We start from the raw sequence: 27,950 nt of genomic DNA, 5'->3' as shown, positions 1-27,950 counted from the left end.
AATAAGTGCAATCCATAGGGGAAATGTGCTTCACTTGGAGTTTAATATATCGGTTCAGAATCTGGCAGGAAGCCATGCAACAATTGTTTACCTTTTTGTCAGCATCTGCATCTGTTCTGTTTTGTAAACAGCACTTAACTCTCAGTCAGTGTAAATGGTGGAATCAATAATAACTGTTAAGGGATTTTCTAACCCCCTCCTTTTTTATATTCTGTAACAAATGTACGCTGCAAACAATGTTTGCCTTATATTAACAAGAAATAGACATTAACAGGGTCAAAGGGATTTGGTTGGGAACATTTTATAGCTTCTTAGATTTCCAGTAATTATATCTGTGTGATTTGAATGTATTTTGTAACCTATCCAAATTAAACTGTTTTAAAAATGCTAGCAAGCAGTAATGAAGATGATTTTTTATAATTATCTTAAGTACTGTGTATAGAAAACTGCCAGCACTGTTTGTAATAATTTAGTTTTGTGCAATATTGTATATTACAGCTGCTATGCAGAAATATTAAGTTGCCTTTTTCAGTTTTAGGAAATTAGTGATTATATCCAGCAGTACTAAGTATTTCAAATATACAGTTATTTTTAAAAATTACACACCACAGTGAGACATAAAAAAGGGTCTATCTGTGACTAGTGCCTATAAAACTACATACATCATTAGTAAATGCAAAAGAAAGAATAACGCTACCTTTAAGTTCACTGTCTTTGGGGACCTGGGTAGATGAATACTGCCATAAACGCAGGATTGTTACAGTGGTTATGGCATCACTTAAAAGTGCTTATCACCAAGATCAGAGGAACACATTATTGCTAATGGGATTTATGCATGCATCTCCCCATGTACTACCTTGATAATTTACTCCTTAAAATTTCCCTGTACACAATTGCTGTTGCCTTCTCTTTACTTTATAAAACAAACTATTCTATATCTCATTTAACCCAAACCTAACTTTGTTTTCTTCTGTTTTAACTTATATAATAAACATTAAATATTGAGCTTTTCCATTAATTTTTCCTAATGCTTGACTTCTTTAATCTTTCGTTTGGATACCATAATCCACAAATAAAATGTGGGTCACTCCGTTAAAATTTATATTCTTTTTCCTGTTTTTTTCACCTTATACCTCTAAGTGTTTGGTATGGCTTTTTCCATTTTCTTGCCAATCATTTGTTGTTTCAGTTATCTAAATTATTTTGGCTCACATTTTTGGTAGTTTGTTATATTTTTTATTAAATAGATTTAATTAGAAATGAGAATTTGGAAATTTGGTTAATATTTTACTTAACTCCTTTTAAGACTAGTAAGTCTCCTTTTGGCTTCATTTTCTTGACTGCATATTCATTTATTTGGCACTGTGTATGATAGGAATTAATTGATAGTGATACACATCAAGCATTATATGCACATCATAAATTCACAGTTATAGTTTAGAATATCTAGGTTTTGATGCTTTCATCATCAGCTGAGTTATAACCCAGATTTCACTACCTTTTACTTCAAACCCATTATTTGAATGGAGTGTGCCATGTGTTTAGGTTTAGACAGTGGAGCAGAGTTGCCCTTTGGAACTGTGCATTCAGTCCTAAGATCAAGACCTTATGACATTTACATGATTCAGTAAAAAGAAAATAATATTGAACACTGTTACATGCTTTGATCTATGAATATAAAGAAAAACATATTAAATAGAAAGGTTTGTCTCCAGATTAGAGTCTGCTGTTGAAAACCACAGACAAAATTTAGAAGTCAGCTTTCACCTTTTATAATTTTCTTTACCAAGAATAATGGTTACATGTTACCAAATCTCTCTCTATAGTTTAAAGAATATAAAAGTTTATGCTTTGCTTCTTCAAAATCTACTTTATGGAAATTAATATCTTTTGCCACATCATGGTAAAAATTTTAAGTCATGCCCTAATCTTTTACAATGCAAATTTAAAACTGTTGATTCAAATTTTCACACCAAAGGTCAAAATGTTCAAAGTTTTATAGTTCCTAAAATAATCAAAGTGGCTATTCTGCATTTATGATAGTATTACTCTCTCTGGCCGAGCTTGACAGTTCTAATGATGATCACATCCTGATGGAAGATGTAAGGCACTCGTGGAGTGGTGAGCATCGTCTGTGGATCATTAGCTAATTTTTAAAAATCAGTTGTTAAAGGTGGTTCTTTGTCATACTAGGTGAAGGCAACAATCATTATTCTCCAAGCAAAGGGAAAATTAAGTGCTAATTAGCAGGTTATGAAGTGTGCAATAGTAGTTAGGACATAAGCAGCATTTTCCCACTGGTAGCAAACACTGTCTTGGGATAATAGAGTCAACAAATTGGTTGCTGATATCTAGTTGTATTTTTCAAACCCTGCAAACTAATAGTAAAGGTCATGAGGTTACTCAGTATCATACAGAAGTTGTGTATTGGAATCTTGACTTGTAATAAAGTTTGAATTTCCTGCTAAATTATTTTAGAATTATTTCTATGTATATTTATCATTAATTGGACCTTTTTTCTTAAGAATTTGCTGTCTCTACTCAGTGATGGTTTATTTTCATGTTTTTTATTTACAATAGATCTTTGATACAATATAGATGTGACCCTCTATACTAATTTTAAAAGAATTTGCATGTAATCAGCTTTTATAGTCATCAAATAAAATTGCTTAGTTATCTATGTTTTCACAGTTTGAGGTATTTAATCTTCATTGGTGTTGTGGTGGAGTGGACATATTTCATGCTTAGTTATTATACCATAACTTAGATTTGATTTTGGCTTCTTCAAAATTGTCTTTTGGTATCTCCATGAAATAAAGGGTCGAATGCTGAGATTACTTTTTAATATTACATGGACATAATTCTAAATGGTAACTTTGACTTTTAATTAATATAAGGTAATTCTAAAAAGGTAGTCTCTGTTAATATAGCTTTATGTTTTCTCAAGAAAAGAACAGAGTTGTGCTTTTTTTCTCAGTAGTTAGAATTTATAAAATCTGGTCTTCATCTTGAATCACTCTCAAAAATAAGATTGTTCATCTAATATCACTTTGGCATCACTCCTGCCACTTTGTGATAAAAACAAAGAGACACAAATGCTTCCCCAGTGTGTCCCAAATAGCCTTCTAGCCTTCAAGTGAATTCCAAGCATGCAAGCCTCGCTTGTGCGTACTGGAAGTCTTGGTTCTCCAAACCACTGTAGATGACTGCTTTCCAGTCATGTTCGTTTGGTATGAGAGAAAGCAAAGCCCACCAGTGATTAAAGGGAGGGGCCTTTACAACTTTCTCTCCGGTATATTAGTCATTGTCCCTCTACGTTTTTGAGACAAGGACCACCCTTATAGCCTTACCCTAAATTCCCAGTTATTGCTCAAATTTACTTCTTCTCTGATACTACTTCTCCAAACACCTTGGAGAAATATGATCTTTTCAATAAATGCCTTATTTAAGAGATCTTTAGGGTGTGATAATATTCTCTCAATATCATTTGTTAAAATTAGAGTAATTTGCAAGCTGATCTAAATGAGGTTTTTTCTTCCCTTAGGCCCCTTTGAATTATAGGTACATTTGTGGTGATAATCCTCGGTGCTCAGGCTGAAATCATAGGCTTCTCCCACAGCATTGCCTTGCAGGGCCCTGCCACTTTGGTCTAGTGGTGAGGGAGTCTTGCTCCCAGATGTCTACCAACCTGGAGGGTGCCAAGGGTTGGAAAATTCAGAGTGGACTCTTCCTCATTAGGAAGATACCTATACTTGCTTCTCAAGTGGCAAGACTTTCCTCCTGAACCCTCAGGAGAAATCGGAGAGGTTTTTGAATTGAGTTTCTCTAAAGATAACCAAGAAGGGAAAGAGAAATGCTTAAGGCATGAGTAGGCTCTTAGAGGCAGGGGTAAGACTGTTAAATAGATAATGGAGTGTGAGTGCTGTGGAAAGAGCTAGAACAGAGATGAGATGTTCCAGCTAAGGACCTTAATGTGAAGACACATCCCGATTTGTAGGGCAGTGGGGTCTCACCAGAGGCCTTCCCACTTAGAGAAGAAATCTAAGTTGTATGGTCACCAGAGGGGAGGCGGGGCCAGAGGGGCGACTTTCAGATGAACCCAGGGGCATTTCTAGAGCCCGGGTTGGTTTGGTTTGTTTCAGAAATAATACAGATTTGTGAAAAGTGGAAGCTTTGTGAAAGCCTTGATTATGTTTCCTCACATTAACAAGGGGGAAAGAATTGATAAAATTGAGATCGTTTAGATTATTTATGAGATGTTATAGAAACTCATCATTTAGGAAATTATGTGAAGAAGGCCAGATTTACATTGATAATGGGAAGAAAGAAAAACTAGTATTTTAAAAATATATTACAGTATTTTTACCTTTTGTACAATCCTTTGTACATAATTAAATATGTAAAATTATGCTAACTTACAGATTTCATAAACATGAATCTGAAATTTTTTTCTAGGACACTTTTGTAGATTTTATATCAAATATTTAAGACTGGAATAAAAGAAATAAAGTGATTGCTAGAAATACATTTTGTTAGGAATGATTTTATTAAAAATTATCAGATAATAAATTTCATTATAAAACTTAAAATATCAAATCTATATTAAGGAGAAAGTAAAGTCCTCTCATTTTCTCTTCTGTATTTCCAATTCCCAGGATTACCGATCTTATTTACACTTTGTTGAATATTCTAGAATTTTATTATGCACATATAAGAATTAATATATAAATCTGATTTTAAAAATGTGATCAGACTAGACATATTGTTCTGCAATGTGCTTTTTTCATTAATATTTCATGACCTCCTCCCATGTCGGTGCAATCTGGTCTGACATTCTTTTCAGCAGCGACGTGATCTTCCGTAATATAGATGTGGCATAATTTATTTGCATGAGGCTAAATTTAAATTGATTTTATTAGATTTGTTGACTCACTAGATTTAGAAAAATCTTAATTTTTTCTCTCCAAAAGCAATACATGCCCACTGTTATATACAAATGTGTGTGTGTGTATACACATTTTAAGTGTATAAAGTAACAATTGTTAGGTCTCTTTCACCTCTCTACACTTAATTGCTGTACCCTAAATTAATCCCTATTAATGGTTTGGCTTGTACTCTTCCACACTTATGCATGTGCATGTACTATATACCTACATTCTACAAATTCCTCTGCAATTTTTAAAAACTTAACATATCATGGATCTCTTGTATAAATTTTGCCAGTACATACAAAATGGTCTACATTATTCTTTGTACAGGATATTGTATGATTATATCATTTTTTAAAGATTTTATGTTTTATTAGAGGGGAAGAGATGGAAAGAAACATACATATGTGGTTACCTCTTGTGTGCCCCCTAGTGGGAATCTGGCCCACAACCCAGGCACATACCTTGACTGGGAATCGAACTGGCAACTCTTTGGTTTGTAGTCCAGCACTCAATCCACTGAGCCATACCAGCCAGGGCTGATTATATAATTATTTAATTATTTAGCTAAGTAACTCCTGTTGATAGATATTAGGACTTTCACAGTTTCATTTCTTTGTATGCTTATGTTAGTATCTTTGAAAGTATTATTCCTAGAAGTAATATTTCTGAGTCAAAGAGTAAGCTAATTTAAATTTTGTTATGTAACTCAAAACTGCCCTTTAAGACCATTATACTCACTGGGTTTGAAATATACTATTCAGAAGCGTGAATAGCTGTATTGATGCCTGTATTCATTTAGACATCAGTTTGTTATGAATTACTTTGTATGTTAAAATTTCTGTACTAGCCTGCTTCCTCCTGGATTATCCAGTTTATTGCTTTTTTTTTGCCAGATATCCTCTCATGATGGAAAAATATGGGGCAAAGGGATAGAGTGAAAGAGAGGAACTTAATGCTTAATGTCTTGGAGCTTTGGAGCCAGGTGGAATTGGCTTTCCGTTCCAGCCTGGCCGCTGGGTAGCTGTGCGGCATTGGGCAGGTTGCTTGTCTTCTAGGAGTGTCAGCTGTTTAATCTGTAAGATGGAACTGATAATAAAACCTACCTCATGGTATCTAAGTATTACTGTTGATATTATACATAGTGTCTGGCACAAACTAAGCACTTTGTTATATTATTTAAGACATATACATAAATACATACACATATATAGTGTTAAACTGACAAGGTGAGACTTGCCATCAGACTTTCATGTGGTGTTCCTCAACACCACTATGAGACAAAGGGCTACGTGTTTGTTATTTTTAAATCAATTTCTCATTTCTCAATTTCTCTTTAAAGTGCTCCATATAATATTCCCTGGAAGTGCTACAGTAACTTTTTTCTAGTTAAATAAATAATAGTCACGAAATCAGACTAAATTAGAATGATAGATGTATCTGGGGATCTCTCTTATTTTTCCTCTCCACTGACCATCACTGTGTGTGACTGGCTGCCTGAACTGGCTCCAGCGCTGGTCCCACCCAGGAGCTTCCTGCTTCTAGAGCTAAACGCCTGCTCACTGGGTCCCTTAGATATTCCGCTTCAAACACAGCATGGATAAACCAGAGCTTATTATTCCCCTGATCCCTGCTCCTCTTCCCCAGGTCAGGTTAATGCCATCAATAACTGCTCAAGCAGAAACTATGACTCATTTTCCCTGTCTGACCCTCTTCCTTACCATCAAAACAATCAGGATTATTTTGACACGCCACCTAAATATTTCCAAGTCTATTTCTTCCTCTCTATTCTTGCCATCAAGGCCCAGTTTAAGTCTTTATCACCTTTCATTTGGACCATTAAAATAGTTTTGTTTTACAGTTGGATTCCTTGCCCTTATTTTTGTTTACCTCCAAAGGTAAATAAAAGGCAGGGTCCTCATCACTGGCAGCATAAAACCCGCTATACTTAGTATTAGAAGCCAAGCCTTCTTTCACCTAGTACCTGCCTTCTCGAGCCTCATCGCATGCCTCTCCCCAACTCATTTTTCAGCCTCTACCAACACTGAACTGACAGAAATCCTGTGTGGTGGCCTCTCCTATCTCCTTACCCTCTTCTTCCCTTTTGCCTAATTTCCACTGATCCTTTATGACAGCTCGTGTGTCATTTCTTCCAGGAAGTTTTATCTGAGCCAGAGCCCCTAGCCCATGCTCCCACAGCATCTCCATATGCCTTTTTCAAAGCTCTTAGCATATTCTATTAAAATATCTAATTAGGGGCCTGCCTCCCGTATGCACTCTCAGCACCCAAGGGCAAGTATTATTTATTTTCCTCAGCACCCAATCCACTGCCTAACACACAACAGGAGTTTGATGAATATTTCTTAACTGAATCATTTTCTTCATTTCCTTGAAATAAATCAGTATCTGGAGGTATAATGTAATCACCAACTTACTAATTGAGCCCTTACTATTTTAAAACATTGTGCAAACATTAATGGGGGTTTCAAGAAGTAGAAGAACCTTATTACTTCCCATCTAGTCTGAGAAATAAAATATGAATATATGAAAGACTGCTGGGAATTAGGCAGACAAGCAGTGGGGAGTTCTGAGAAAGCGATCCCAGGAGCTAGGGGGTCTCTTCTGACTTCTGTGCAGGGTGATCAGGATGAAATGGAACTGTGTTGGTTGCAGATGGGCAGTATCTGGAGTAACAGAAAGCAGGAAGAAATGAACAACAGTGTCCACTTTCTGGTGCTTTCCTATGATGCAAAGCAGAGGATCTATACAGAATGGAGAGTTCCTTTTGAAGGCATAACAGGAAGAAATCCTGGACCTTGTTTCTCAGGTCTTCTGGCTTCTCGCATCTCATCACTCAACCCTGAGTATTACAACAAGGTGTCTTATTGAGTAGCCCCGACCTACTCTCCACCACCCATCTCACCCCCTAGCTCAGCTCTGGAGCAACTAATTATATTTCTTTTATGCAAACCTTTTCTGCAAGCATTTTTTTTTTGAAGTTTGAAATTTAGTGTTTTCAGGTGCCTGTCAAATCCAGTACTAAATAAGACTAACCCACAAAGCAATATGAAAGGAAAAAAGTATATAATGCCATTTTAAATTATCAAATAATTTGTAGAAGACTTTAAGTACATAAGGAATTCAGTGAAGGGAGATTTTTGTGTGAGGAAGAGCAAGCTACAAAAACATGATGAAGGATTTGAACTTGAGTTTGTCTTGAAGGATGAGTATGCCTTGTATAGGTAGGGGGAAAGAAAAAGAGTTTCCCTTGCACTTCAGGCATACCAGTGGTGGGGGTTACCATTGGAGACCGTGAAGAGAGCAGAGACCAGCACCCGGGGCCTATTCTATATATTTTTTTTAATTTATTTTTTTATTGATTATGCTGTTACAGTTGTTCTATTCCCCCCTTCATTCCCCTCCACCCTACCCCCCAGTCCCCACCATTACCCCCCCTTTAGTTTATGACCATGTGTCTCAAGTTCTTTAGATTCTATATTTCCCATACTATTCTTGCCCCCCATCTATTTTCTATCTACTGTCTATGCTACTTATTTTCTGTACCTTCTTCCCCCTTCTCCTCCTCCCACTCCCCTGTTGCTAACCCTCCTTGAGATTTTCATTTCTGTGTTTCCACTCCTGATCTAGCTGTCCTTTTAGTTTGCTTTTGTTTTAGGTGTGGTTGTTAATAACTGTGAGTTTGTTGTCCTTTCACTGTTCATGTTTTTTAAACTTCTTTTTCTTAAATAAGTCCCTTTAACATTTTATATAATAAGGGCTTGGTGATGATGAACTCCTTGAATTTGATCTTATCTGAGAAGCACTTTATCTGTCCTTCCATTCTAAATGAAAGCTTTGCTGGATAGAGCAATCTTGGTTTTAGGTCTTTGGATTTCATGACTTGGAATACCTCTTTCCAGCCCCTTCTTGCCTGTAAGGTCTCTTTTGAGAAATCTGGACTTCCGCCAAGATGGAGGTTTAAGGTGGATGTGCCTGCCTCCTCTCACAACCAAGTTTAAGGACAACTAAATATTAGCATCAGAGAAATCCGCTGACAGTCTGATGGGGACTCCTTTGTAGGTGACTGTCCCCTTAGCTCTTGCTGCTTCTAGGATTCTCTCCTTCATTTTAATCTTGACTAATATAATAATGATGTGCCTTGGTGTGTTTCTTCTTGGGTCCAACTTCTTTGGGACTCTCTGAGCTTCCTGGATTTCCTGGAAGTCTATTTCCTTTGCCAGATTGGGGAAATTCTCCTTTATTATTTGTTCAAATAAGTTTTCCACTGGTGGCTGTGCCTTTCCCCCTTCTGGTACCCCTATAATTTGGATGTTGGAGTGTTTAAAGATGTCCTGGAGGTTCCTAAGACTCTCCTCATTTTTTTGAATTTTTGCTTCTTCACTCTTTTCTGTTTGGCCATTATTTGCTTTCTTCTCATCCACTCCATTGATTTGAGTCCCAGTTTCCTTTTCATCACTATTAGTTTCCTGTGCAATTCCATTCATTTCAATTAGTTTCGCCTTCATATGTTTGTCTAATTTGTGGCTATAATCAACCAGTTCTGTGAGGATCCTGATGACCAGTGTTTTAAACTGTGCGTCTGAGAGTTTTGCTATTTCTTCATCACTTACATTTATAGGCTCTGGGGCTTTGAGATTTCTTGAGCCATTTTTGGTCTGTTTGTGCCCCTTAAGTCTGAGAAGTGGAGCCTTGGACTCCCAGGTCGCTGGTTTGTGACGCTGTATGTGGAGGTGGAGTCAGAGTGGGGAAATGGCGGCCCCCAGCTGGGTGACGAGAGGAGCCTTAGGTTGTTCACCAGGGCAGGGCCACTTAGGTCGCTGGGTTTTGAGGCTGTATGTGGAGGCGGGGTCAAAGCAGGGAAATGGCGGTGCCCTCCACCTACGCTTGCTGCTGGGGCTGCTGGCTCTCGTCCAATCTCTCACTCCCTCGCTTGTCTATCCACACACGAATGCGCGACCACAGTCAACCTGCTCCCTTGCTGCTTCCCCGTGGTCAGTCGCTTGCTGAGTTGCCCACCAGGTCCAACCCTGCGCCTGGATTCCATGCGCCTGAGTCTGTCTGACCTAGTTTTCCTGTGCAACCCCACTCTGCCAGCTGCTGTTTTCACCTCTCTTACGGGTCAGGCTGCAGAATTTGTTGTTATCAGACTTCCGAAAAGTTCAATTTTCTGTGTTCTGGCTGTGTTTTCTGTTGCTATTATTTAGTCGTTTCTAAACTTGGTTGTGTGAGGAAGCACAGCGTCTCCACCTATGCCTCCATCTTGGTGGAAGTTGAAAAATCTATTCTATATATTATTGATAAAGACCTTAGCCAGGACTCTTAGCTTGCAAGCGATGTCTTTGTTCCTCTAGTTCTCATCTCTGCTTCTTATGTCAAAGAAGGGAAGGGCATTTATTAAAGAAAAATGTGGTAATTCACAGAATGTGGAGCTAAACAATTAAACATCTGGAAGAACAGAGACTAGAGGATATCTGGAAACCTGAGCAACTTGTACTTAGCTTTCAAGCTGTATTTCACCATCTGTCGTTTTGATTTCTCCCTCATGCAATGACTTCATTCTCAGGCCAGTTTCTCCACTTAGTAGGGTGTGTACCCATGGTAGCCTCCTGCTCACATCCTAACAACTTCCCTGTTAACCTCTGTTTAAAAAGTCTCAAGGGAGACCTCTGATTGGCCAAGGGATCAACTCGTTACTACAATAGAAAAGGGATAGGAGTGCCATGCACACAAAAACTAAAGTGTCAAATAAATGGTCAACTGTGATAATGTGATATGTAGCATAAGGGCAGATTACCAAGAGTCTTGAAACATACTAGTCTTTGATGTTGAAATTACATGTGATGGTTAAAGTTTTTGAGCAGAAAAGTAACCTGAGAGGTGTTTCAGGAATAGAACTTATCCAGTGATGTGTAAGATCACCTGAACTGGGGGAATGATGGAAAGAAACCCCCTAGAAGACCAGTTTTCCCCAAGAGTCCAAGTAAATTTTGATAAGAGTTTATATTAAAGAGAAGCTTTAAAATTGAGAACCAGACTGTGGTTGGGTAGCTCAGTTGGTTGGAGCATCATCCCAAAACCTATGGTGGCAGGTTTGATCCCCAGTCAAGATGCACGCAAGAATCAAGCAATGAATGCATAAATAAATGGAACAACAAATCTCTCTCCCTCTCTAAAAATCAATCAATTAATTAAAAAATTGAGAACAGGATAGCTAGGTGGGAGTACACAGGAATAATAGGCAATAAAAGGTCTGTCCAGAAGGTATCCAGCCATATAATATGAAAAATAGACATTTATTGAAAAAGATACAAGAAACATTGTTCATGGGACAATGACGCCTCAGTCCCCGTCAAAGCAGGCACCTTGAGACCTCACACAGTTCTCCCAATTGCCATCAGCTCCCCCATCATATTTTCCTGAATCTCAGTGACAGTTTGAAATCTCTTCCCTTTCAAAGGTGATTTTAATCTTGGGGAAAAGCCAGAAGTCACAGGGCACCAGATCTGGGCTGTAGTGGGACTGAGTCACCTGGGTGATTTGATGTTTCACAAACAAACTCTGTATGAGATGTGATGCATGAGAGGGCATATTGTTGGGATGAAGCTGCCAATCACCAGTTGCCCTTAGCTGCAGGTTTCTGAATAATTCAAATAGTTTTTGCAGAGGAATGGTCAAGCTTAATGCAAAGTTTGATGTAGATTCATTACTCTACTTGTTCAGTCATTTTGAATGTGATGGCCACACAATACACATGCTTACTCAATGGTATCCACTGCCCTCACTAGTGCAGTGAAGTCGTCATTGTTCACACATGCTTATTCCAGTCCACTCTCCTTGGCTGCCAGGTTACATCGATGTCTTCCAAATTGTTCATGTTACAGAAACAGTGGCTGGACTTTTTCTGGACAGACCTTGTAGAGAAATAGTTCTCAGAATGTGATTTCTAAGTCAGCAGCAACAGCATCACCTAGAACAGGTTACAAATCTATATTCTCCTCAGGCTCTACCCCAGACTCTGAATCAGAAATTTAGGGGGTGCCCTTGCAATCTGTGTGTTAACTGCTCTCCAGGTGACTCTGATACCTGCTACAGGTTAATACCAGTATAGTGTATTTAAAAAGCTACTTCTGAGTTTTGTGGCCTTGAGTAATTTATTTAACCTCTTCATGCCTTAGAGCTAAATATGAATATAGGTGCTTTCCTCACAGAGCTTAGAGGATTAGTGTAAATACATGGAAAGTATTTATAATAGCTTCTTACACATTGTAAGCAATATGCATTTTCTGTTATTATCCTTGATAGAACTTGTTGTTTGAAAGACAGAGAAAAATAAAAGATGATCCCTAATTCTACCTGAAGTGTCTGTATAATTCCAATATGGATCATACAGATTCAAACTGTTAGTAGAAATTTTCTCCTGACCCCCAAACTTTGCTCTTCACTTAAAATCTGGTGTCATTGCTGTTTTCCTGAAAGAGTAAGTTTACTTTGTCCTTCACTGCTAAGTAACTTACCTTCTCTGAACCTCAGTTGCCTCATTATGGTTTCACTGAAGATTAGAAATACCGTACATAGTTTTTACTATATAGTGTGTGCTTAGTAAATCATAGCTATAATTGTTCTCAGTTCCATTTCTTCTTTCATCTTCCCTCTCCTCCTTTTAACCATGGTTTCTCCCTTCCTGTGTCAGTTAGTCTGTGACTTTCTTCTCTGTTCTTCCTATTCTTCTAAAGGCAGAGCTAGCCTTTTCTCTGAAAAGATAAATAGTTGATATTTTAAGCTCTGCAGGGGGAGAAACGCTATAGTCTCCCCCTTTACTACTCAACTCTGCTGTTATATTACAACAGTCATGGACAGCATGGAGACAAAGCAAGGTGGCTATGTTCCAATGAAACTTTATTTGTGGACCCTGAAACTTAAATTTCATATAGTGTTCACATCATGAAATATCCTTATTATTTTGATTTTTTCCATTCCATTTACAAAGAGAAAAACCAGCTTAGCTCACCAAGACAGGCTGTGGGTTAGACGGGTCTCATAAGCCGTCAGTACCAGTGTCTCACTGCCTTTCTCTTTTTCTCCCTTTCTGTCTATTCTTGTTTCACTTTGTGTTTTGCCACAACCCAGCCACTAACAACACTGGACCCAACATGCAATACAAGTAGATTTTTAAGTATTGGTGTTTATCAAAGTTTTATTTTTTAATTGTAATGTAAAAATCAGGCCCTGGCTAGCATGGCTCAGTTGGTTGGAATGTCATCGTGTGACAGAAATGTTGCTTGTTCGATTCTAGGTCAGAGTACATGCCCAGGTTTCCTAAATTTTTATGTAGTTTCTATTTACTTGTTGTAATTTAAAAAAAATGTGTCCTTGAAACAAGCCATAACAGAACAACAGAGCCCAATATCAACCATTTGTATCAAAACATAATGACAATCAACTCCTGATACTTTCCTCAACTACTGTTTTTATCCATAGACTTTCTTAGCTCTGAATGTTTCTTGTATATTGAACTGAATACATTCTTCTCGCCTGAACTGAAATAGTTAAAGAGGGATAACTATACTCTGAGGAGACAGGGGTGACCACAGGCAGCTGATAGTGACTGGGGTGAGCTCTGGCCCTTGTTGGTCACCCCAACCTGTTTTCGGATCTCACCCTGGGCCAAAAACGTGTGTGTATCTGTTGCATGGTGCCTGGTACATTGTAGGTACAAGGCAAATCTTGGTTGAATTAGCAGATGAAACTCACTTAAAAATGCTACTTGTAGCTCATAGGCCTTTTGAGGCAGGACAGTGTAGAATGTAGTATCTGCCACCAAGGTGCTCCAATGCCGTATTTGAAGTTTGCAGGAAATATGACTTCTGTGGCTAAATAACTGTTTCTTAGGTGAGGAAGGTGGCTAAAGAGGTAAAATTAATTATGAAACTTACCCTATGAAGTGCCATCAAACCTGAGAAATGGCTGCCCACTCTCTGTTAGAATAATGAGTTCACGAGTACAACTTTCTGTGTGGGTGCGAGAGATTTCTGTTATCACCATGGCTCTCACTTTTCATATTAATTTTGATATACATTGATAGGTATTACAATTTGCCTACCTGTTAAAAAAGTGTAAAGAATATCTTATTCTTTATTTTTTAGTATAAAAAAGGAAAAAATGTTCAATTTTCTTTGAAAGGTTTATGATTCAATTAGAAAATATATCAGGAAGCACACTCAGCAGGTGTCAACTTAAATCCATCTTTTTGATGATAGTGATTTTTATTCCAGTACTAAATTTTTAAAATTAATTTTAACAAGTTATATTAAGAGCTGATAATGTAACCTCTCTCTGTCATAACATATTTCTTTCTTTAAAAAATGAATTATTAATACTCAGATACAGCTCTAGACTTTAGTAAAAATGAATGAGTTTAAGTTTTTTCTATTGGTTAATTTTTATTTTTTTATTTATAAGTTAATTTTTAGTCATGATAATATTAGAAATAACACATATGATAAAAGATATAATTAACTGAACTCTAGCAAAATTGAGACCAAGAAATGAATATTAGGAAGGTATTTCATTAATAATGTGCCATTAGCATACATTACTTAGAATTTAAAACCCATTTTATTATGCTGTACATGTCTTTTTTATTAAGACATTCCCTGAAAGGGTCAGCATATCTAAGTATTTATAACTGGGAATTAAACCAGCATAAAACAAAAGAAAAGTCAGTTGAGAAAAATATTCAGAAATTTGTCCTGGGTACAATTCTCAATTTTGGCTGAATTCAAAGGTAAACTATTCTTTGATTAGCATGTTAAACTAACTGTGACCACATCAGGAGTCAGATATCTCTCTCATGTTCTCAGTCAAACAAAACAAAATAAGAAAGGTAGAAAATAGGAGAAGGACATGAGTATTATACCCTTGGCAAATGAGCAAGAAGTCTGATCCCTTGTTCATGTAATACTGACAGCTTTTGCCAGAGAAGATGGAATGGAGTGTGGGAGAATTTTGTTATCATTTAACAGTATGTTTAGGTGACATCCAGTTGAATCAGTGTTGGCCTGGGAACCATACAAGGGTAATAATAGAAGTTGTTTCTTTTCAGTTTTCTCATTGACCCAGAAGAATAGCTTCAAGGTGACTCTGTCGCTTCTCTTTTCAGCCAGTTAGGTTTCTCTTAGGTGGTGCAGCAAGGATATATTTGCTGTGTGGGCCCCTCCAAAGCTCCCTGTCCCGTGGGGGCTTTTGGTGGGCTGTCAGGATTTATTCCAAACATGATGGTTCTCTCTGCCCATGTGCCGACCCATCTTTAGATCACTATTGTTGATCCTGTCTTGGCCTAGAGCAATCAGATAAAGAAATTACAGAAAATGCAGGTGTAACAAATACTAACAATTCATTCTTTTCTACTAGAATGTTTTGGTTGTCATATACCACTATAAAAACAGTGGCCACTTGGTACTAATCTGTGTGTTTGTCTAAGTTCTTGAAAGGGTGGAACATTAGTTATTCCTCATTTTTCCTTAGTTTTTTTATCCCCTTACCTTAGGCAGTGACTATGTCATAGTTGGCAAGAGTTAGTTATCTACTTAAAAGCTTTGAGGCCTTTTAATTTTATTGTAGGGGAAGAGTAATAAGGAGATTATAAACCACAAGCTAGACTGGACCTATTCCTCTTCCACAAAGGGAAGTAGAAATGTCTAGCAGCTATGGGTTTCCTTGGTGGTGGGAGTGCTATGGTGCCTACTTATAAAGTCAGGCAGACCAAAGGCAGAGGTCCTTCACCGGATGATCAATAGAACCCTCCAGATGATCAATAGGACTCGAAGGATCAGGTAACTTCCTAGAACTATATGCGAAGAATTGTTTTTATGAGCACGAATACATAAACTGTATTAAATTCTTAAAAACAGGTGATGAGCACACAAAAACAAACCCAGTGCATTGAAGGGTTGACACAACCAAGAAGTGGTGGAAGGTCTTGGAGTATGGCCACCATTCAACTTGACACATGGTTCAGCTTAGAGATGGAGTCCATTAGAATAATGGTATTTAAAGTAGTTCATAGTGAGTCAGGTCTCTGATGTGATGTTTGTGGTTCTTTCCTCCCAAAATATTTCCTTTTCAGGTTGACACACAGTAATTGATGTTAACCTCATTAATATTAGTATCTCCCTGAAGAAGCATGTTAACGACAGGAAGAAAGAGCCAAAGTGAGTTAAAAGCAGTTAGTCTTGTCTCTAACACTTGGCAATATGTAACATTTTGCGGTCATTCATTCATGTAGACACTGTAATGCATAGTGGAAATGCCATAATGGGGAAAAAGACCTTTGCCTTTCAGGAGATTAAAGTATCTGGAGACATCTCCCAAACTAACAATTAGAATGTGACGTAGTAAGAGCTAAAATGAAGTTATGTGCAGGTTAAAATAGAAGGAGCACCAAGAATAGGAAACTAAACTGGCCTGGGATCTGAGGGCAGGCTTCGCAGAGGCGATATCCAAGTGCTGTGTAAATACCTAACGTTTCTGCAGCACTTACTACCTCTCTGTTACTACTGTAATATGTGAACTCCAGTGAGCATCATATACTATTGACACATAGAGAAACGAAGTAGATGTTCAAAGTCATACAGCTAGTAGGGAACAGTGTCAGGATTTTAACCCAGGCCATCTGGCTCATAATTCTATGTGTTAACTACTCTCCTCCCTCTTGTGCATCAGGTGGTGGTTCCACAAAGAGCAGTATGCCACATAATAAAACATGGGGGAAAAACAGCAGTGGGAGAGAGTCAGAGGAGTCCAACTTCCATCTTCAAAGAGTTCAGTGTTTTCTAACTTCAAATTCAGATTCCTTAACTTTTATGAGGTTCAGTTTCCTGGTAGTTCCTTCTTCAGTCTCTGACCACATTGAAGAGGGCTTCTGACACTTATCTGTGGGATATCTACCTTTGCACATCTTCAGCTTGAGCCAGGTTGCATTCTCTCTCAACTTCAAAGATGATCTTTTCATCCTTTGAATCATTTATTCACTCACTCGCTTATTTACTCAGTTTATCTTAAAATTTTACCCTGGCTGTTTTGGGCACTACTTATGAAGCTTCCTCAAAAGAGAGAAGAAATAATAAATTCAGTTCTGAAAACTAAGATGCAAATATATCTTGTCTTAGTTTGACCTCAGATGCTTTTCTAGTCATACAAATTTGAAAAATAAGTTACAAAAATAATGCTGAAGAAAAGGGCGGGGGGGGGGGAAGAGCTTCTATTTCTTCCTGGTGTTTATGACAAAAAACCATGCCTGCAGTCCTTCATGATTTTCCAGCTACTAATTAGGCACACACGACAAAGAAGGGTCTTTATAGACTCAGTGGTATGGTGTTTATATTCTGCTCCTTCCCTTACTCTTCGGCTCTGTGGAAGCAGGTGCTTGAGGAGCCCGGGGCTCCTTCAGGCCACCGTGAGGGCGGCAGCCCACCTGATCTCAGGAAGTGGCCAGGGTACTGGCAGAAGGACTGCTTATTATTTGTTCCTATGCGGTCCCTCCTGACTTCAACTATAATATTGATTAAAAGTTTTCTTTACTGGAACAAATGTATTCCATTTGGATTATGTCATGAATTTCATCTGGAATAATGAGACTTTCAGTACCTTTTTTGTTTCACCTCTCTTTCATATCACTTGTCTGGTGGCACCAGGAATACTTCCTCACTGAAATAGATCCTTTTACATTCAATCATAGGGTGGCTAGTGTTCGTTTTTCTTGGGAAAACAAAAATATGTACCTTTTATCCTATTATACTGATCCACCAGCCTCGGATTATCTGATTTCCTAGCTTCTCATTTTCTCCTGTATCTTATGCTATTATTAACAAGAATTCTGTTGCTAATGGTTTTGAAAAATAATATGTGTGCTTTTAGCCACTACCTTTATTTTTATGGTTTGTCTGATTTAGCTGGACTTTGATAATTATTCCAAATGCTGCTTTGTTGTGGATCAAATGTGAGGAGTCCTAATGTCCTTCTAGATTTATTTTCAATGACCCTAATTTTGCTATATGAGAATGGAATTAATATTTTAACTTTTAATTACTAGGTGAGATACACCCCTAAGTGTATAGTCTGTAGTTTATATCAGCTTTTAAAGAGTTTTTATTTTCTATGTAATATAGCTTATATTCTTTAATATTGCTTTCTTTTTTTTCTCTCCCCCCCCTTTTCTAGGCTTTATTTATTTATTTTTTACTTTAGAACAATAGTTCTATGATTATCTGTGCATATTTTTTCACAGTGAAAAAAATTTTAAAGTATAATCAGAAGCAGGATCCTCTTAATTTTTCTGAGAAAATCCTTGATGTTAATAGATGTATTAGTAAATGTATTCTTTGGTCAAAAAGTTTGAGAAACATTTTTAAAATTTTTACATTATTGTAGAATTAAATAGACTTTAATATGCTATTTTGAATTGGAAATCACTTTTAGGATTATTTAGTATGTAGTAGTTTCCAAACTTATTTGACCATAAATGCTTTTCAAATGATAATCAATTTGAGAAGTGTCCTGTAACAGGGCAGACATTAGTCCCTGAGTACAGCACAGAAGTAACTTTTACCTGTCATGAAGAAAAATTTAAATTGTATTTAAATACTTTAAATAATAGGAAAGCAGATAATTTTAGAAAAAATATTAAAATTATATAGAGGGGAAAATCCCTTTATCTAGTTATTATTTACATTGATTTTTCATTGTTAGTTGATGGTAAGTTAAAGTCTTACTCTAAAATACAAATTTAATTTTTTTCTTTATGTAGGATTTATGAGAAATTTGTATTTCCTAAGAATCATAGGGCTTATCTTATATAAAGTAACAATCATTATTTTAGATATTTTATAGCAACAATTGGTGGCCAGCTAATCATAGTTGCCTGTGTGTAAACATGTATGTCCATAATTTTTAGAAGCAAAATAGTTTGATAGTGATAAAAACAAAAATGAACAAACAAAAAAACAACAGATACATAAAGATGAGATTGGCTTAAAGGGATAAGGAAAATTCCCAATTAATTATGTCTAGATACCGTTTTCTGGAAAGGTGACTTGGAGGAGAGCAGCAAACAGTATCTTGAAAGAAGAGAAAGAGATTAATTTAATGAAGGTGATTTCTACTGAGGAAACTTTCCTTATTTGTTAACAGTGAAGAGTCCAAAGAACAGAGAACTAGAAATGTTTAGGTAATTAGAAATCATGAGCTAAGATGTGATGATTAGAACACTAGTCCTATGAGATACTGTGGGGAAAATAAGACAAATAAATTTGTGAAATGCTATTTCATCCTTTGAGTTTAATTTGGCTTTAATTGAACCCTCACAAAATGAGTTTATCACCAAAGTATTTTCCCCATAAATTAAGAACCCTTACAGTACCCCTTGGGAGAACATTGAGCTAAAAGTAATCGGAAATAATGACTACTAATTAATGGATCTCTGCCACCACCACTGTTTCTTTGGGACAAAAATAATGAGATTTAGGTCATATGTATTATTTGGTTCTCTTTCATTGTAAAGTTAAAAAGATGCATTGAATTGAAATGAATTTATCTTTCAATGTTGTTAAATTTATGAAATACAAGATCTTTCTAAATCCAAGTCATGTAGGTAAGACCTCTTCAAGTAGAATCTTCAGACCCTATATAATTTTTAAACAAGTAGTACTGTCAGATTAGAGCATTTTTGACTCAAAGATTTTTTTTAAGGGAGAGCATAACTTTTTTACTTAATTTATAAATGTGCACAATACTTGTAATTTAGAATAGATCTAGAATAGAATAGATTCTATTTTAGAATAGAATAGATTTAAAAACCTTTTTTAAAAACTATTTTATTGTTTAATTACCGCTGTCTGCATTTAGACCCCGGCACTTCCCCCACCATCCCAGCCATCCCCACCTCCCTCCCTTGCTTCCACGCCCCCAGCCATGGTTTTGTCCATTTGTCCTTTATAGTTGGGGAAAACCCTCCCCCTCTTCCCCCCATTATCCCCTCCCACCTTCCCTCCAGTTACTGTCAGATTGGTCTTAATTTCAATGTCTCTAAAACCTTCTTAAGTATGTTTAATTTTCAGTCAAACTATCAAAGTATTAGGACAGATTCTTAGTCTTTGAAAATTTCCAGTTTTAAACATTCAGTCCTAAAAGCAACATCTTTAAGATTCAAAAGGCTAAACCAGCCCTTTTATCTATATGAGCAAAGCTTAAAAGAAATCAAACAGACCAAGTAAAAGAATCAAGCAACAGCTAAATGAATCATAATATATTTTTTTCTCTTTTCTCATGATTCTAATGGCAAAACTGTAGGTATATGTATGGGCTGTATGTGTTTGTGTTCTCTGACTTGCCTACGGAGAATGGTGGAGGTGAGTAGGGCTGTTTTGAGATAGACTTTGTATGTAGGATGAACATCAGTTTACAGATGAAACAGTTTTTGACAGGTTTCTCTCATATCTGCAAAGGTACCATGACATTTTGGGTCCTTGGTGAAAACTATGTCAAATGATTACAAGTTTGTTGCAAATATTTTAAAGTTCACGAATTACCCATAAAATTGCCACATTACTGGAACCTTCCCTCTAAGTCTGTGTGATGAAAGTAACCTATTTTTACTTGGAATCACCAGACCTTACATCATTTCTAGGTAGCACTCTTTAATTATTTTCTCTCCAAAGGAACTTTATGCTCATTTTATGAGATTATACAAATTTTTTTGATTTGTAATTAGGCCTCAAAACACTTCTGAAATATGTGTTTTAAGGAGTGGCAATAATAAAGAACTTTTTACATCTTTGAAAGCTTGGTCAAAGGTGACATTTGGTGATATCAGTCCTCCATTGTGTTGAAGATATTTTTCTATCATATTAAAATAGTAGTGTGACTTGATAAGTAGCACAATTATAAAAGGAAAATAATAAACCTTCTTTATCTGAAATTGTTTTGTTCTTATGAAAGCAATAGATATTACAATTATTTATACAGGTAATTTTTTAAAACCTGGTTTCATGAATTATATAGTCTAGATTCAACAACTAAGTTAATTTGCTTGTTTTTAGTGATTTGGTAACAACACTTCTAAGGTCTTGAAGACTTGTATCCTTTATGTAGTCTTTAAAAAATTGGTTTAATTTTAGAATTATAAAAAATATTCAGATCCCTCAAATGTTCATATTTTACCACATTTCCACATTTGCATTCTTTCTCTTAAAACTGTTTTTCCCTAAACTGAGAACAAGTTACAGATGTTTACCTTAATATACTTCAGTATGTGTTTGTTAAATGTAGGGCATTCTCCTTCATAACCACAGTATAGTTCTCTAAATCAGAAAATTAAGTCATGCAATGATAGCATGGAATTATAGACTGTACTCACATTTCATCAAATTACCCCAATAGAGTCCTGTTTTATTTTATTATATAAAATAAAAAAACTTATTGAGTATTAATTTTAGTTGTCATGTCTTTTTAGATTTCTTTTGAACAGAATATTTGTCTAGTCAAAATCTAGTCTTCATGTTTCTGGACACAATACTTTTGGAGAATATAGATCAGCTATTTTGTAAAATGCCCATCAATTTGGATTTGTCTTACATTTCCTTGTGACTAGATTAAAGTTGTGCCAGACTTTTTTTTAAAAGTAGAATTGTATATAATTTCACAACAAGAAGTCACATTCGTATTTATAGCTCTGACAATAAATATAACTATTTGTCATATTTGCATTAAAGAAAATACTGATCTCCAGCATCTCAGAAGAAAAGACTCTCCTAGGAAATTTTATGGATACTTGTATTTCCTCAAGAACAAACCTGGATTATTTATTGAGGATCTTGTTAGTTTTCATGGTTTATGGAATTACATAGATCATTATAGTATTTACTGAACAAACAAATACAATGTGTATTGATCTTTTCTTTTCACAGTTAATCCTGAATGCCCACAGAAAGAAAGAAACTTTCTCCTTTCCTTAAATGAACTGGAATTTTTATCACAGCTCATAAAATCCTTTTTGAAGCTGGAAAAAAATGTTCAAGAATTGTTTGAAGAAATGTTTTTGTCACTCAAGATACTCAGGAATAAATCAGGTAACATGCCCTTTTGTTTAAATTTGTTTAAATCTATCATTCTCTCTACCTTTACTTCCTGCCACTGAATCTATACCATTACTTGAAAAAAATTAGATTATATAATTATTTCTTTTTTTAAAATATATTTTGTTGATTATGCCATTACAGTCGTTCCATTTCCCCCTTCATTCCCCTCCACCCTGTACACCCCCTCCCCCATTCCCCTTTTTAGTTCATGTCCATGTGTCACAAGTTCTTTAGCTTCTACATTTCCCACCCTATTCTCGCCCTCCCCTTTCCGTAAATAAATTCAAAGTCAGAGGGAAACATTAAGTAAAGAAAATTCTGTTAACATAGAATTACATTTTTCCTTTATGAAAAATTGGCAAATTCCATAATTCTAGTTGGCAAAGCATCATAAGTCAATTCCAAATAACTGTCTTTAACAAAAATCAGATCAATTTTTTTTTCATTTCAAAGAAACGCAGCCTGGCCTATGAACAAAATTAAGCAGACCTGATGATCTAGTAGCTCCTCTTCTGCTACTAGCAGCTGGGTGGATGACCTTGAACAAGATATTTTGTTTCCATAGACCTCAGTGTTCTCAACTTCACGATGATGGTATAGATCTAAATTAATTTTCTCTTGGCTTTCTTTTACAGTTAGATGCTTTAGATTCCAATATGTTATGTAGGGCCATGGGAACTGAATGATATACTGTATGTAAATTATTTAGAAGAATGTATAGCATATCATAAACTATAAGTGTATTGTTCTAATAATAATTAGAATGATAGAATGTTACTTTGATTTTCGTCCTCACAAAAATCCTTTTGAAGAAAGCTGTGCCATGTGTGTTGGGATAATGTTTCTAAAATTAAAGGTAAATTCAAAGCCATAATAGTTAAGATATTGTGTTCCATGTTAATATTTATACTTATGCAGATTCTCATTTATATAAGAATGAATGATACAAAATTCTCTTTTACATAACCATATATTATTTTTAAGAGGAAAAATAGTGGTTGCATTTGTAGAACAAATTTATGCAAGCAAGTGAACTGAAAATTTCAAAACTAGTATCTTAGTAAGAAATTATATTTAGTTTAATATATTTACTTTTGTATTTTTTATTTACTTTTCCTGGGTAAATATAAACGTTAGAGGGTTGGAATTTGTTTGTTTTATACTGAGTATACCTTACTAGCCTTCTATGTTTCAGGTTAAGTTTACATAGTATTAAATTATAAAGTAAATACTGTAGATCATTTTTCCAAATTTAGAGATAATTTAAATAAAAATGAAGGTGGATTATAGATTTCAGAAACACAATAAAACAGTGGGAAAATAGTAAAAATATAAGACATGAAATATGAAGTTAAAAGACAATGAAAAACAGATTTAATTAGGAGATAATGTGGGCTATAGAGGGTCTTCTAGATGGAATTCACTGGGTCAAGAGAGATCTGAGTAGAGGAATATGCCATCCTATTTTTTGATTGGCGTGTTGCTGCCTGGAGCAGTTAGCACTGGGTGGGTACTCACCCATCATACCTGGCTAAGATTTGACACCCTTCATCCACATCTCTAGCAGATCTTTTCTGAGGTATGGATGAAGAAACAAAAGGAATTCCAGGAAGTCTAGACCCTCACCCATTTGGACTCATCTTGTATGGGTCCTAGGCCAGGCCCTAGAGAAATGAGGTCAATTCTGAGAATTTTATTCCTCCTCAAAGCAATGCAAATTCATAATTTTAATTGTGTTAGGTATTATAAAAATATAAAACTGAGATAGCCAAGGATTGAAGCAAAGGTTTGACATGGTGATTTCAGGAAAAGAGAGAAGAAAAACCAGAAATAACTTCATTAGAATAAGATTAAGTAACACTGAGATTTGGCCAATGCTGAATATTCCAGAAAAATAGTTGCCATTACTGAATAAAAGCAACACAGCAAATATTTAATTATGCCACAATATACTGTCTCATTCATCATATCATCATATAAGCAGCATGGCAGATAAAAGCAACTTCAATATCGTATTAATAGTACGGTACAATAGAAATATCTTTGTGGATTATCAATATAGTATAAAAGGAATTTTGAAGGTATAGGAAATGTCTAAGTACTAGAACATCCTCTTGTGATGCATATCTTCTTTATTGTTAAAACTTATATTTTTTGTACAAAGCCAGGATTGATTTAATCTGATATAACTTTATAGCTCCCTGCAAAGAAACATCTTGAAGGAAGTTGTCAAGAAAAATCTCAAATTTTTATTCCATGTAAGTGAAGCCAATCAATTCTTATCAAAAGCTTTGTTTCTTTAATCTAGAAGAAAATACCCCCTTGAAATAGATGATTAAAGAAACCAAATGTACCTTAAGTTATCCTTATAGTTAATCTTTTGCTTAAAAAAATCTTGTGTGGGACAGAATGGGGGGGAAAAGATCAAATCATCTGGCTTCCTCTGTATTTATTTTGATTGGAGCATATTTTGCTAATAAAGATCTTGGAAAGAGTTGCCTACTATGTCTGTGTAACCAAAACAATGTGATGAAAAGTGAGGGTTTTTTTCATTATCCAGATGTTTTAAAAATATCCAGGTGCTTAATATCACATAGAGAAAATATAAAGATGCTTAACCAAATAATTTATTTTTTACTTTAAAGTTTCCTACTGTATCTTCAAGTTAGTTAAATTGGCACTATTATTAGTAATTAATATAATGCAAGAGATGCTATAAACATAGTTTTTGAGAAAGAAATGATATTTAATCATTATATTTATTTGCTTTTGAGGAGGTCATAATTTGATGGTTTTCTATTCTGGTCATTTCAGAAAGTGATAGAATGTTATTTGACTGTTATGATACCCTACTATATTTCTTTTGGGTGATTATATCTTATGGAGTAGCTTCGGGTTTGATTTATGGGGCACTTCTAATGCTCCTTCAGAATAAAGTTGCTCTTCGGGCAGTTCCTCCAATTTTCCAAAGGTGGCACCTGAGATTTATCTAAACCAGGAGGTTTCTTGGCCCTCATTTTTCTTTAGCCCCAGCAATGACAAAGAGCAATGGCTGCTTCAATTGGATGTAAGAAGATCACTTAGGGTTTGTCTCAGAAGAATCAAAGATTTCAGATCTTCTGAAAGATTGTTTGTACTCTTAGGGGGTCTTAAGAGGGGTCAAATGGCTTCTAAGAGTTTCTTAGCTAGATGGTTAAGGGATTGTATTAGGGAGGCGTATGTAGTTAAGGTAAAGAGGCTCCTAGGGTTTGTAAAGCTCATTACACTAGGACTTTAGCTGTTTCTTGGGCAGAGAGGTCGAAGGCTTCCACATTGGAAATTTGCAAGGTGGCCACCTGGGTTTCTCTTCATACTTTTTCATAGTATTATCTCTTGGATGTAGTCTCTTCTACAGATTCAGCTTTTGGTGGGAGGTTGCTTGTGAGCCAGAAAAGAACAGTGAAGAAAAGAAAGACTTGTAGTTCCCACTTAGAGCTACCAACAAGGCAAGTTGCTTTGTAGTGCGCACAATGGGAGCCTATGAAGACCAATTTGGGTGTGAAAGTGGATGTCACAGGGAAGTACTGCCAACCTCTACTCTCTATGAAAGAAAGTGACAGTGTGGGACTAACCAGACGTGTAAAATGAACCACAGTGAACTCTGTGGGGGGAGGCTGTTTGGCAGCTAGCATTCCTGTGACCGTCTGCACTCTACTGAGGTCCTTAATCTAGGCATATTTTTAAAGAAACCAGTGTTGATTACGTGCAAATAGCCTGTGTTTCAGAGCCTTGAGTCCAAAATGGGCTTCCTTCTTTGGACAATGCTTGTAGGTGTATAGATTTTCAATATATTTTAAGTAGGTAAAATAATTTGTTAAATGTTCACAGAGCTTATAAAGTTTCACAATATGGAATTTTGAAATTGAACATTTTGAATTTCAAATATAAAATTCCACAATTTGTTAAAACCTCAAATATCAGATATCTTATTAGTTTAGATTCAGTGTTACTAATCCTGCCTTAAAATGATCCCTTTTGCTTCTGTAAGTAGCATTAAAGTTTTTTTTAATTCTTTTTAAATTTTTTTTGGGGGAGACTATATTATAAAGGTTATCATAATTATTTGATAATTTATATTCAATCTTACTATAGAATTGCTTGCCAGCAAGAAAAGGCTTTGGAAGCTTATTTTTTTTATTTACTAATCTTGAAAATAGGCAGATGGGTTATATAAATATTAAAACACGTTACTTTGAGTGAATAAGCATATCGTATTTGGGAGTGCAATGGTAAATATAAGATCATTAACTTTTTATGTAAATTTTAAATTATATCTACACAATGGCAGATAGTTATTTCTGGAAATAGATCTGCAAGCTTATACTTCAAACTGGTGTTATTTTTCCAGAGTAAATACGTCTTAAGTTAGCTGGTTTTGTGACCTGTCTATAGAAAAGTAAAGTGACATTAAGAATCCAGGTGTTGTTCCTTCATGTCATTAACTCGATCTCTACTATTTTTCTTCTTTAAAAAGTGTGTTTTGAGGCCCTGGCTGGTGTAGCTCAGTGGACTGAGTGCAGGCCTGAGAACCAAAGCATAGCCGGTTTGATTCCCAGTCAGGGCACATGCCTGGGTTGCAGGCCAGGTCCCCAGTAGGGGGGTGTGCTAGAGGCAACCACACACTGATGTTTCACTCCCTCTCTTTCTCCCTCCCTTCCCTATCTCTCTAAAACTAAATAAATAAAATCATTAAAAAAAGAAAAATGTTTTTTGAATAGTAGCTCCATATATAGTAAAACATTTAAATAGAACAAAAGAGTATATGTAGACAGTTATGTTTTTTCTATTCCAATTCTCTAGTTTTGCTTTCCAGAAGCAACTACTTCCATATATATATATATATATATATATATATATATATATATTCCTATGTTAAAATAACACAAAACCTTGACATACTATGCAGAGTGTTTCATTATTAACACTCATGCAGAAAACACCTCATTCTTTCTAACAGCTGAAAAGGCTTCCATTGGTGCATCTAACAAGGTACTCGTTGATAGACAATTAGGATTCTTTCTTCCTAAACAATGATGTGGCAAATTTTCTTGAACTGTGTCTTAATATGTGCACACGTATTTCTAAATGGTTAATTTCTAAAGTAAAATGGCCAAGTAAAAAGTTATGGTCACTGAGAAGATGAAAAGATTAGCCATAGACAGAAAAAATATTTGCAAAACACATATTAGATAAAAGACTTATATCCAAAATATATTTTAAATTTTTTGAAATTCAACAAGAAAACAAAAAGCTCAATTAAAAAATGAGCAAAAGATTTGAACAGACACCTCAGCAAAGAAGATATACAGATGGCAAATAAGCATATGAAAAGATGCTCAACATCATATGTCATCAGGGAAATGCAAATTAAAACAAGGAGATAGCACTAACATTTGAAACACTAACAGCACCAGTTCTGGCAAGGATGTGAAGCAACAGGAACTCTCTCTCATTCATTGCTGATAGGAATGTAAAATAGTACAGCCTCTTTGGAAGACAACTTGGTTGTATTTTATAAAGCTAAACAGTGTCTTATATAATCCACTTATGTACACAAATGAGTTAAAAATTAATGTCCACACAAAAACCTGCAAATGAAAGTTTATACCAGTTTATTCATAATTGCCTAGGGAATTATAATTCCCTAGGTAAATTTGATAAACTGTGGTACATCAATACAGTGAAATAGTATCCACTGGTAAAAAATAAGATATCAAGACCCAAGAAAACATGAAAGAATTTTAAGTGCACATTGCTAATTAAAAGAAGCCAATCTGAAAAGACTACATACTTACTATATGATTCCAGCTATATGAGATTAACAACTTTC

At 35.6% G+C, this 27,950-nt stretch overlaps 1 protein-coding gene across 4 annotated transcripts in view; it reads left to right on the top strand.

The window, feature by feature from the left end:
- Positions 1–27,950, top strand: part of KIAA0825 (KIAA0825 ortholog) — a 412,101-nt gene that overhangs the window by 95,150 nt on the left and 289,001 nt on the right. For 3 of the 4 annotated variants that reach the window (XM_053663574.1, XM_053663575.1, XM_053663576.1), the window contains one exon: positions 21,911–22,072. In XM_053663574.1, the coding sequence (XP_053519549.1) occupies positions 21,911–22,072 (162 nt within the window). Of the gene's footprint in view, positions 1–21,910; positions 22,073–22,534; positions 22,637–27,950 lie in introns of those variants that run through there. The other variant, XM_053663577.1, reaches the window with a different exon arrangement.

This window comes from Artibeus jamaicensis, unplaced genomic scaffold, assembly GCF_021234435.1.
Source record: "Artibeus jamaicensis isolate MK-2021 breed Jamaican fruit bat unplaced genomic scaffold, CSHL_Jam_final contig_3214, whole genome shotgun sequence".
Classification (NCBI taxonomy): domain Eukaryota; kingdom Metazoa; phylum Chordata; class Mammalia; order Chiroptera; family Phyllostomidae; genus Artibeus; species Artibeus jamaicensis.
The sequence above is the reverse complement of the archived record's forward strand: the minus strand, read 5'-3'. Positions and strand labels throughout refer to the sequence as shown.